This window comes from Somniosus microcephalus, chromosome 8 (genome assembly GCF_052327205.1).
Source record: "Somniosus microcephalus isolate GS21.2 chromosome 8, FLI_Smic_1.0, whole genome shotgun sequence".
In the NCBI taxonomy this organism is placed as follows: Eukaryota; Metazoa; Chordata; class Chondrichthyes; order Squaliformes; family Somniosidae; genus Somniosus; species Somniosus microcephalus.
The window spans coordinates 194,621,825-194,635,088 of NC_140994.1; the positions used below are offsets into that span (position 1 = coordinate 194,621,825).

The window sequence follows — 13,264 nt, forward strand, 5'->3', positions numbered from 1 at the left end:
GCTACTGCCCCTTTTATCCGTGGGCTTCAATTTTGCCAGCAAGCCTAATATGTGGTACTTTATCAAACACGTTTTGAAAATCCATATACACAACATCAACTGTACTGCCCTCATCCACCCTCTCTCTTCCCTTATAGATTCCCAATTTTCCATATTTTGTGGACATCTGTCTGTACATGTTGAAATTGCTGTAAATGAAAACATTATTTTGAATTATTTTTATAGTTTTCCAAATACCTGTTCAAACTACTGTGGAAATGTTGCAGTTACTTGTTTTTAAAGTTCTGAGCTTGCAGCTGACTTGAAGGCCTTGTTGCTGGATTTAATCTTTTTCTTTTTCTTTCAGCTTGGCAACATTGGCGAAATTATTTAGTTAGTCATTTTTATCAAGCTGGACAGCTTTTCTCGAACTTCCTGCTACTTATTACTGAAGGTCCAACCTACTTTTAGCAGACTTGATGTAGCCACTCTCTTCTGCCAAAATGTCAAAGGGTCAGAATATAATTGGTTTTGCTAAAAAGGTTCATTTTCAAGATGCAAATGTTGACCTTTCTACATCAGACCATTCTCATATTGTTCAAATAGAACTTGAGAAACTGGGCCAAATTCCATTTGGTACAATACATTTAAGAAGGGATCAGAAAATTGAGCAAGATGTGGAACCCTGTCACAGTTTTGAACTGCAAGGTGTTCGACTGCAGTCTCAATGTCAGACTTCAAGTGATGCATCTTCTTGCAAAATCAACACTGCTAACAGTAATTTGCCTTCCTTTGAGGCTGGACATCAAAAGCAGCTGTTGTCACGTGTTAAGAAACCAGTTGGTCCACAGAAGACTAGTAACATTTTAGCTGCCCTTGGCCTTTCATCTAAGGATCTGGATGAAGTAGAGAGCTATCCTAAAGACAAACTTACACTTGACTCCTTGCCAAAGATTCTTAAGCAGATTAAAAAGAAAAGAGCATCTTTGAAACACAGCAAAGGTGACAGTTCTCCACAACAAAGCCATTCCAGCAGGACTTCTCGTGATGACGGGATTGAAGAAAAACCGCTGAAAAAAAGGAGTTCTGAAAGTCAAGACACTGTGCGCAAACCTCTGGTTAACTATGGCTATGATCCTTCCTCTGGAGAGTCATGTCCTGGATCTGAACACGAAGGAATAAGTGGTGATGGTTTTCATAAAAAAGAGAGGCATTTCTCTGAGTCACCACATCATCTAAGTAAATTTGATTCTGATTCTGAATCCGAATCCGATTATGAAATAGTTGAGGAGCTTCCTTTTCCATGTGCAGAAGAACTGTCTCTCCTTGAGAGAAAACGGAGAACTCCTATTGCGCAAAACATCAAGGATTTCCTTGGTTACTTGCCAGTAGTGCTCCCACACTGTTGCTCACTGTGTGACAAAATCATTGATACTCTGCAGGTCAGTCACTTGATCATATCTCATTCTTTTGATTTCTAACATCATCTGTTCTCCCTGATTAAATTATAACATTGCAACTCATGGTTATGAATTTATTATTCTGTTTCATTATACTGGTGAACAAATCTAAATAACTACATATAAAATGTTGTTTGACAATTCTATTTCACTTAATTTTACTTAACCTCCACTTTGATTGTGAATAACTGTATTAAGTGTTGCTGGCCCTCACATTTCATATCCAGATTTGTCCAAATGGAATACAGAATAATAAATAACCATAAGTTACAATGTTATAATCAAAACACGGAGTTGTAAAATCGGTGCGACTTTTAAATGGAATTCTGGTGTCATTGACTAGAGACTGCCACATTTGAGCTATGGTACTCTTTAATCAGCTAGCATGTGATCAACTTCTCTATACAATGCACACTTAAATGCTATTCCTCAATTTACTGTACATGAACAAAATTAATTCTACTTCATATAGCCTTGGATATGTATAATTCTGGTTTCTGTGAGGCTAAAATGTATACTGTTTATAATTGTACCATCTCTTGTTATCAAAGCAATCTAATCTTTTTTTCATGTTGTATAGGATTGGAATGAACATATGAATGATCCATTACACAAACTACGTTGCCTGCTACTTCAGAGAGTGTACGTAATTTGTTAACTTACTGTTAGGAATTGATCAATTCATCCATTACACAAGCTACCTTGCCCGCTACTTTAGAAAGTGCATGTCATTTAATAACTTTTTGTTAGGAACTGATCAATGACTTCTGTGCTTTCACCAATACATTTTTTATGGTTGGGGTATGAGGTTTCATGATGCTTACATAAGAGACGCTGATCTGATTTTGTGACATTAATTGCTGAAATTATACTATGGGTATCATTGATACCTTACACGTTGCAGCCTAATTTCAGACAGTGCTTAAATTCACATCTTCTGTTCATGCACAAATATATCCCTTCAGTCATGATACAAGTTATCTATAAAACTTACTGTTATGATTTTATTTTGATGTGTGAAAATAAGGTAATCTCAGTTTATTTTGAGTACTCCCTGTTGTGTTGTGTACTTGATAGACTGAATAGCATAAGGTGTAAAGTGCCAGAATGGGTGGGATGTTTGCCTTGGAAATCTGTTAATTGAATAGAATAGAATAAATGTGGAGCTTGGCTATTACTGTAGCAACAACAACTTGCATTTATGTAGTGCCCTTAATGTTCAAGAAGTCCTAAAATGCTTTTCAGAGAAATAATAAGAGGACTGGATGCTAAGGCAGGGACGAGAGGTTAGGAAAGTTTGAAAAGATGTGTTTGGACAAGGGTTTTATGAGGGAAGAGGTACAGGTGGATGCATTTAGGGAATGAGTTAAGAGAGTAGGGCTGAGGTGACTGAAAGCCACTATATTTCTTGGAGAACAGACACAGATTTTACTGTGCTGATGCTATTAAAGCTCTACTGTTAAATTTGACTATAGATTTGTTTAAATCTCAAGAAAAGGCACGAGAGGAGTGTCACATAACTCACGTTACAGTATCGTAACACTCAAAGCACCCCATTTCCTCCTGTTCATACACTGGGCTTATATGCAGGATACTTTCCACCTTAATAATGAAGACTCGGTGAGGTATTGTAGTTATTTGTACAACACAAAATGGATTATTTTTGTGCTCACCATGGCTACAACTCTTGACAAATTGAATAACCACCTCATCATAATATAATTAAACAGGATGAAGTGTAATAAACTTATAGTCCCTTTGGACTGTCTGTCCAATAGTTCGAAGCTGACCCCAGTTATAGTTTTTATTTAAGCATAAATGAGACTTAATTCATGCAGTATTTGATCAGTTTACAAGGAACAGTTGAGAATTACATTACTCCGTTGATCCTTGGATAGAAGGCGTAAACCGTTCCCCATACCGTAGGCACCCTGTTGTCGTACCCTCAGCTCAATCCTCTACACTGAGAAAAGCCCAAGCCCCTACAGTTATATCCCAAAATGAAATTGCAGCAACATTCATCCAATCATGTATCTTCCATACCCCCTGTTCTACCCAGTCATGAGCCCAGCATGTACATGTCCAGGCACAGACACTGTAATGCTGTATCTTTGTTTTTAGCCCCTCTGCAAGCTTTCCTTGTTCAGCAGTTTAATGGGGACCTTGAAACTAACGACCATTATAGCTGTAAAGAAATCCTATCTTAAACAGCATTCTCTTAAATAAATTCTAATAAAGGAGAAATAAAACTAGTCTAGCAAACTTAATTTTAAATTACAATCTAGCAAAGCTTAATACTGAAAAATAGTGAAAGGGGATTATATTTGATTATATTTCAACAAGTTACAAAAGCTCTCAGCGCATACCCACCGTCAGAGAAGAGAGATAAGAGATAACAGCTTCAAGTCTCAAACTGTTCTTTCCCCCCGCTTCTAGCATCAGCAAGGATTCTTGTGATCGTACGTTATCCTGCACCTGCCAAAACGCAGTTTGAAAATCTAAACCCAATTTAATTTGCAGACGAGCAGTTCCAGCCAAAACTTGGGACCTTTAACTCTTGCAATGCCTAATCCCACTAAATACCCTCATAAGCCTATATTCTTATAGCTGAGATACGTTGGCAGTTAAGAAAAGGCAAGTTGAAAAAAATTGTTTAGTTCACTGATTCTTGAAATTTTTTAGTAACTGTTGTGTATACTTTCTGTGGAAAATGAATAATTCGGGAGTGTATTTTTTCCTCGATGGAAAACTTTTCTTCCTGTCATGTGACCATTTATTTACGGGTGCTTCGTTATAGTGCCCTGTTCCATTGTTAATCAATTTAACATTTTTTATGCTTATTTCTAGCTACCCAGATTGGGTCCCTGGAGAACTAACAGTTGCAAAGTAAGTGAAACTACATTCAGCAAGAGCTGTGTGGGTAGAGATAGTCCACCAATTCATAGGTGTTAGAAATGGTTTGGTAGTTAAAGTGCTCGAATTTTGGAACATTAGACGGGTGGAATGGAGTGTATGATTGGATTTATTTACATGGTTAGTGAAGGAGTGAGCTTGAATTCTTGTTTTTCATTCCCGGCTTGGATGCTATAGTTTCAGTTGATCGACTGACCTGCAATAGCAAATCCTGGTTTTACTGGGTTTTTTTTGGTGGGTGAATCCTTTGCTTGATCAGTTGCTTACTGTGACAGACTTGCAAAATGTTCAGCAGTGTCAAGCAAGGACAGAGTCTAACAAGATGTGTGCACGCCCCATCAAAATACATTATCTTTGACATGGGGATTTTGGGGGACAAATCTAATGACAAACACTGTACGAAAGGATTATTGAGATTTTGCTACTGGAGTTAAAATAGCCAAACAGGCATGAATAGGTAGTCTTTGTCTCCTGTCGGCCAGAGTTCCTTCAAACCCAGGAACATTCATAAGAGCTGAACAAAGGAGACAACAATTCTGTTGGTAAATCCATAGTGGACAAAATGAAACCTGGTTCTTGGACCTTCTTATACTGGGTGTGGACTGACTGATAATTGTACAAAGTCAAAATCAGTTGTTGCAAATGGAGGGCTAACTGTGGCACAGCTCAACTCAGAGTCTCCATTTGACAGGTTGTCTTCTGAAAAGTAAACAGAAAATGCTGGAAACACTCAACAGGCCAGGCAGCATTTGGGGAGAGAGAAACAGAGTTAACATTTTAATTCTGTGACCTTTTGTCAGAACTGGAAAATGTTGCAGATGTAATAGGTTTTAAGCAGGTGCAGGAAAAGGAGGGGGCGGAGAGGAGGCAGGAACAAAAGAGAAGGGGTATTTTGTTCTTTCCTCCTCTCTTCCCTTTTCCCTGCACCTGTAGCATTTTCCAGTTCTGACACAATGTCACAGACCTGAATCATTAACTCTGTTTCTCTCTTCACAGATGCTGCCTGACCTGCTGAGTATTTCCAACATTTTCTGTTTATATTTCAGAATTCCAGCATCGGCAGTATTTTGCCTTTTGTCTTCTGAGAAGGCCAGCTTAAGTATATAAAGGTTCTTCCATTTTAAGTTTCTTACTAGGATTTTAGAAAGTATCCAGTTTTAAAATTTACAAAACTAATTATATTGTACATTAGTGTCTAACTTTAGTGTAATCACCCAGTTTGTTACAAATTTAAATAGTAACTGGCATAGCCTGTTACTCAATTCCGGTAGGAAATTTAGACAACATTTAACTGTGTCTGGATTCATGAAAATTATTAACTTTAGTCTTCATTGTATTTCATTTATCATGGTTGCAACTTGCTTCTTAGTTGAAACCTCTGTTGTTCGCTTATTAAAATGTATTACAGCTGTATTTTTGTGGTTGCATGCAGGAAAAGTCCGGTTGAGAAGAGCAAGGTTACAACGGTTGTACTCAAAAAAAAGGTGAAGGTCAAAAGAAGTGCAGGTAAAGATAAACTCAATTACACTACTGATGATGGGCAATCACAGTTTTGTTCCATGTTTCATTTTTAATTTCGTAGGTATTTACTATATCTCTCAATGCAACCATTTTTACTAGTTGAATATCACTCCCACATAGCTCAGCAGTGATTTAAGAACATAAGAAATAGGAGCAGGAGTAGGCCATTCGGCCCCTCGAGCCAGCTCCGCCATTCAATAAGATCATGGCTGATCTGATCTTGGCCTCAACTCCATTTTCCTGCCTGTTCCCCATAACCCTTGACTCCCCTGTAGTTCAAATATCTGTCTATCTCCGCCTTGAATATATTCACTGCCTCAGCCTCCACAGCTCTCTGGAGTAGAGAATTCCAGAGATTCACGGCCCTCTGAGAGAAGAAATTCCTCCTCATCTCCGTTAAATGGGCGACCCCTTATCCTGAAACTATGCCCCCTAGTTCTAGGTTCCCCCACGAGGGGAAACATCCTCTCAGCATCTACCCTGTCAAGCTCCATCAGAATCTTATATGTTTCAATAAGATCACACCTCATTCTTCTAAACTTCAATGAGTATAGGCCCAACCTGCTCAACCTTTCCTCATAAGACAACCCTTTTATCTCAGGAATCAACCTAGTGAACCTTCTCTGAACTGCCTCCAATGCAACTATATCCCTCCTTAAATAAGGAGACCAAAACTGTACGCAGTACTCCAGGTGTGGTCTCGCCAACGCCCTGTACAGTTGTAGCAAGACTTACCTACTTTTATACTCCATCCCCCTTGCAATAAAGGCTAACATTCCATTTGCCTTCCTAATTACTTGCTGTACCTGCATGCTAACTTTTTGCGTTTCATGTACGAGGACACCCAGATCCTTCTGTACCGCAACACTCTGTAGTCTTTCTCCATTTAAATAATATTTTGTTTTTCTATTATTCCTACCAAAGTGGATAACCTCACATTTTCCCACATTGTACTCCATCTGCCAAATTTTTGCCCACTCACTTAACCTGTCTCTATCTCTTTGCAGACTCTTTGTGTCCTCCTCAAAACTTGCTTTCCCACCTATCTTTGTATTGTCAGCAAATTTGGCTGCAGTACACTCGGTCCCTTCATTCAAGTCATTAATATAGATTGTAAATAGTTGAGGCCCCAGCACTGACCCCCTGTGGCACCCCACTAGTTACAGTTTGCCAACCTGAAAATGACCCATTTATCCCAATCCTCTATCTATGCTAATATATTACCCCCAACAGCATGAGCTCTTATCTTGTGCAGTAACCTTTTAGGTGGCCCCTTATCGAATGCTTTTTGGAAATCCAAATACACTACATCTACTGGTTCCCCTTGATCCATGCTGCCCATTACATCTTCAAAGAACTCTAATAAATTTGTCAAACACGATTTCCCTTTCATAAAACCATATTGACTCCTCTTGATTGTTTTATGCTTTTCAAAATGTCCTGCTACTACTCCCTTAATAATGGATTCCAGCCCCATGACATTCAATGACATTACCATCACCGAATCCCCCACCATCAACATCCTGGGGGTCACCTTGACCAGAAACTTAACTGGACCAGCCACATAAATATTGTGGCAACAAGAGCAGGTCAGAGGCTAGGTATTCTGCAGCTAGTGTCTCACCTCCTGACTCGCCAAAGCCTTTCTACCATCTACAAGGCACAAGTAAGGAGTGTGATGGAATACTCTCCACTTGCCTGGATGAGTGTAGCTCCAACAACACTCAAGAAGCTCGACACCATCCAGGACAAAGCAGCCCGCTTGATTGGCACCCCATCCACCACCATAAACATTCACTCCCTCCACCACTAGCGTACCGTGGCTGCAATGTGTACATCTACAAGATGCACTGCAGCAACTCGCCAAGGCTTCTTTGGCACTACCTCCCAAACCACGGCCTCTTCCACCTAGAAGGACAAGGGCAGCAGACGCATGGGAACACCACCACCTCCAAGTCACACATCATCCTGACTTAGAAGTATATCGCCGATCCTTCATCGTCGCTGGGTCAAAATCCTAGAACTCCCTACCTAACAGCACTGTGGGAGTACCTTCATCACATGGACTGCAGCGGTTCAAGAAGGCGACTCACCACCACATTCTCAAGGGCAGTTAGGGATGGGCAATAAATGCTGGCCTTGCTAGCGACACATCCCATAAAAACAAATAAAAAAGAAGATAGTCATTGCCTGGCACTTATGTAGCGCGAATGTTACCTGCCATTTATCAGCCCAAACCTGAACGTCGTCCAGGTCTTGTTGCATGCGGGCATGGACTGCTTCATTATCTGAGTAGTTGTGAATGGCACTGAACACTGTGCAGTCATCAGCAAACATCCCCATTTCTGACCTTATGTTGGAGGGAAGGTCATTGATGAAGCAGCTGAAGATGGTTGGGCCTAGGACACTGCCCTGAGGAACTCCTGCAGTGATGTCCTGGGAATGTGATGATTGACCTTCAACCACCACACCCATCTTCCTTTGTGCTAGGTATGACTCCAGCCAGTGAACAGGTTTTTGGTGAGTAAGTGCCGCTGTGTCGATGACACCTTCCATCACTTGATAATTGAGAGTAGACTAATGGGGCGGTAATTGGCCGGATTGGATTTGTCCTGCTTTTTGTGGACAGGACATACCTGGGCAGTTTTCCACATCATCGGATAGATGCCAGTGTTGTAGCTGTACTGGAACAGCTTGGCTAGTTCTGGAGCACAAGTCTTCAGCATGACAGCCGGGACGTTGTCGGGGCGCATAGCCTTTGCTGTATCCAGTGCACTTAGTCGTTTCTTGATATCACGTGGATACCATCCTTAACTTCCTTAGTTAGCCACGGATGGTTAATTCTTCTTGTAGAGTCTTTCTAACTCACTGGAATATATCTTTGTTCAGAGTTATGAAATATCTCTTTAAATGTCTGCCACTGTTTATCTACCGTCTTACCTTTTAATCTATTTTCCCAGTCCACTTTAGCCAACTCTGTCTTCATACCCTTGTAATTGCCTTTATTTAAGTTTAAGACACTAGTTTCAGGCCCAAGTTTCTCACCCTCAAACTGAATGTGAAATCCTCAAACTGAATGTGAAATTCTATCATGTTATGATCACTCTTCCCAAGAGGATCCTTTACTATGAGATCATTAATTAATCCTGCCTCATTACACATTACCAGATCTAAAATAGCCTGTTCCCTGTTTGGTTCCACAACATATTTTTTTAAGAAACTGTCCTGAATACACTCTATGAACTCATCCTCAAGACTACCTTTGCCAATTTGATTTGTCCAATCTATATGAAGATTAAAATCGCCCATGATTATTGCAGTACCTTTCTTACAAGCCCCCATTATTTCTTGATTTATACTCTGTCCTACAGTGTAGTTACTATTAGGGGGCCTATAGACTACTCCCACCAGTGACTTCTTTCCCTTACTATTTCTTATCTCTACCCAAACTGATTCTACATCTTGATCTTCCGAGCCAAGATCATTTCTCACTACTGTACTGATCTCATCATTTATTAACAGAGCTACCCCACCTCTTTTTCCTTTCTGCCTATCCTTCCGAAATGTCAAATACCCCTGAATATTCAGTTCCCAGTCTTGGCCACCTTGCAACCATGTCTCTGTAATGGCTTCAGATCATACCCATTTATTTCCAATTGTGCCGTCAATTCATCTATATTGTTACGAATGCTGCATGCATTCAGATAAAGAGCCTTTAATTTTGTCTTTTTCCATTTTTCCCTACTCTGACCCTATTTTCTGGTGCACTCTATGTTTGTATGCTCTGTCCCTTCCTGTCACACTCTGGTTATCACTACCCCTATTGCTACCCTGCACTATTGCCTTGTCCTTTCTAACTTTCTAAATTTCCCCTCACCTGAACCCTCCCCCACCCACTATTTAGTTTTAAGCCCTATCTTCAGCTCTAGTTATTCGATTCGCCAGGACACTGGTCCCAGCATGGGTCAAGTGAAGCCCATCCCAACGGAATAGCTCCTTTCCCCAGTACTGGTGCCAGTGCTCCATGATTCAAAACCCATTTCTCCCACACCAATCTTTGAGCCACGCATTCAACTCTCTGATCTTATTGACCCTATGCCAATTTGCTCGTGGCTCAGGTAGTAATCCAGAGATTATTATCTTTGTGGTTCTGCTTTTCAATTTAGCCTCTTTACGCAGCTCAGCAGTTATTCATCCTTCTCAACTTTGGCAGATATCTCCTCAATTCAACATTTACTTTTGCCTTTCTTTCATCATTCTAATTTCACCAGTGATCTTTTCCTCTCTTGTCTCTGACAGTTCATTGACAATTTGCTCTCTCCTCCCTCCTCAGTTTGTGAGTGATTTTCCCCTCTTTCACTCCGTTGTTTTGCAGTGAGGTTTGGAACTATAAATCCAAATTTTACCATTCAAGCATGGGCGGGACTACTAAACCGGTTGTCTCACCATATTGAAGAATATTTACAAATTCAATTAGGGTTTAAGGGAATGAATTAAGATGTCAAAATTGTTCTTCATTTGTTCAACCTCCACACAAAAAAATACTGCCATCATTCCATGAGGGGAAAAAATCACCTAGGGACACTTTTATGCTTTATGAAATTCACACTATAGTGCTGCCATTTTGTCAGATGGATTGTCTCACAGCCTGTTATCTAGCGCACATCATTGCTGTCCATACGCACCAGTAAGAAAATGTCACCATTTATCATTTTATCTGTGCTATAAATAAGTATAGTGTGGTAAGAAATCATTTCAGGAATAACTAGCAATTTTTTTTCTTTGAGTTTTTCAATTTTCCAAAAGCTTTTTATAAATTTTCTGTGCAGTCTTTGACAGAAATGGACATTCTCAGTTGGTTCTGTATTGGCTCATTAAGGCCTACATCAGTTGGTTTGCTGTCAGTTGGTTTGCTCCCATTTGGCTCACCTTCAGCTGGTTGATATTAGCTCCAGGTTTAAAGATTTGCACCATCATAGATTGTTCCAAGTGACCGAAATCCATGACACTAGCCCGCTTTCTTTTCTGACATTCCATAACTTGGAGAAATGTGAAACCTGCTCCAGATTTAGAAACCACCTTTCATCTGGCTGTTTGCTTTTTTAAAATTTGTTCTTAGGATGTGGGCGATGCTAACAAAGCTGCCTTTATTGCCCAGACAAGGTGGCAGTGGGCTGCTGCCTTGAACCACTGCAGTTCTTGTAGTAATAGTGCTCACATAATGATGTTACATAGGGAATTCCAGGATACTGACCCAGTGGTGATGAATGTTGGTATATGTCCAAGCCAGGGTGGTGTGCAACTTGCATACGGAAAAGTAGGACAGGAGAAGACACCCGCTGGTCCATCTAGCCTGTCCCATACTGTTGTGATACCTTATGCCAGAACTCCCCTGTTCTTCTTCGGAATAGTGTCAACGGATCTTTACGTCCACCTGAGAGGGAAGATGGGGCCTCGGTTTAACGTCTCATCCAGAAGATGGCATATCAACAGTACTGCCCTGGAGTATCAGCCTAGATTCTCTGAAGTGGGATATGAACCCACAACCTTCTGACGCGGGTGTGAGTGCTACCCACTGAGCCATAACTGACACCTAGAGTTTCCATCCTAAAAGTTTATAAAATTGTTGAGCTTGAAGACCTATTGTGATGTGCCTATTCCTGTCTTATTTGCAGCTTTAACAGGCTTTCTCACCCAATTTACGCAGAATTTATAATGCAGCTTACCATCTGCCTTTGACAGGAAATGTGATTGATGAATATTCAGTGGTATTTAGTTTCACTTGAAAAATCAAGCCATTTTTTCAAAAGGTAGTGTCTGTTTTAATCTTTGGAAGACCTGCTTGTGTCACCATCCTTGCATTTAAACTGGTCATTTTGCTTGATAGTTCCACACAAAGGGTAGTGGACATCACATTTTGATGGTTGATCCACATTATTTTGTTTGGCATGTAGCTGAGGCAAACATAAGATCACGTTTGCTGTTTCTGCATATAATTGTATAAGCTTAATTTATTTCAGTGGTGCTAAAATTTTGCCTGCCATCCCATGTTGCTTCTGTTGAAAGCAAGTGCTATTATGTAGAAATAACAACATAAAATGCTGGAAAAACTCAGCAGGCCAGGCAACGTCCGTGGAGAGAAAATAGAGTCAACGTTTCGGGTGGAAACCCTTTGTCAAGACTATGTCAAGATTATGTAGAATCTGATCCTATGCTACTTATGCTGTTCTGAACATGTGGACGTTCTTTCTCTGGGAAATGTCAACAAGCAGTCTACCTGGAGTAACTCAATGTACTTTTACAATGTGTTTTCTCTTGATATAATAGTTTAAAGTGACAAATACTGTCTCCAACCCAGCCGTATGATGTCGCTCACTTTTATGTGCTGTGAAATGATAGATTTTTTTTACTCCAGGTGTGATGTTCCTTAATCTTTGTAATTTAATCATGATACAATCATCTGTTACAGTGACTGTATTGTATTAGAAGGTATGAAAGAAGCACGGAAAAGAAAACTGACTAAAAGATTTTTGAGTGAAGTTGAACTATAATTCAATTGTTTGTCCTTTGGCCAAGAAAATGTTGACTGCCAGTACTAATATTCTTCAAGTCTTTAAGTTAATCTCTGAAGATAACTGCATTAAACACAACCCTCATTGAAATGCTTCTGGTTTTTTTTCAGATATTCCTATGCCGAGCAAACGAGAAAACCTGGTCAGTGTTCATTTCATTACAATGGAAATGTAATTCTTTAAAGTATAATATTTGCTTAAGCAGTTACAATTGGGCATATAATTTAATACAGTAGAGTCTGAATGTATTGAAGTTGAAGACTTTTACAATTATATTAGGAAAAAGAGGGTGGTTAAGAACAATGTTGGCCCCTTAAAAGCTGACAATGGTGATATAAATGAAAATAAGGAAATCGTGGACATGTTAAATAATTACTTGGCGTCGGTATTTACAGTAGAGGAAGAGGACAGCTTCCCAAGGAAACTTGTTATTGAACCAGGGACGGGGACTCGACAAAATTAGCGTAAGCAAATTAACAGTAATGAAGAAAGTAATGGCACTAAGAGTGACAAATCCCCAGCACCAGATGGCTTTATCCCAGGGTTTTAAAGGAAATAGGTGAGAACATTGCAGATACCCTAACTATGATCTTTCAAAGTTCTCTCGATACAGGAACTGTTCCTATAGATTGAAAAATTACACATGTCACCCCACTATTTAAGAATGATGAGAGAAACCAGGGAATACTAGACCAGTTAGCCTAACGGCTGCTGTCGGGAAATTACTAGAGTCTATAATTAAGGATGGAGTGATTGAACACCGTGAACATTTTCAGCTGATCAGAGAGAGTCAGCATGGATTTGTAAAGTGTAGGTCAT

General features: G+C 39.9%; 1 protein-coding gene across 4 annotated transcripts in view; it reads left to right on the forward strand.

Annotated features, from left to right (window-relative positions):
* The window catches only part of LOC147113999 (uncharacterized), a 74,865-nt gene that overhangs the window by 13,561 nt on the left and 48,040 nt on the right, over positions 1-13,264 (forward strand). For all 4 annotated transcript variants that reach the window (XM_085995481.1, XM_085995477.1, XM_085995479.1 and 1 more), the window contains exons 2-6: positions 347-1,421; positions 2,020-2,081; positions 4,287-4,325; positions 5,785-5,858; positions 12,556-12,587. In XM_085995481.1, coding sequence (XP_085851607.1) covers positions 483-1,421; positions 2,020-2,081; positions 4,287-4,325; positions 5,785-5,858; positions 12,556-12,587 — 1,146 coding nt within the window. In that variant the 5' untranslated portion in view covers positions 347-482. The remainder of the gene's footprint in view (positions 1-346; positions 1,422-2,019; positions 2,082-4,286; positions 4,326-5,784; positions 5,859-12,555; positions 12,588-13,264) is intronic.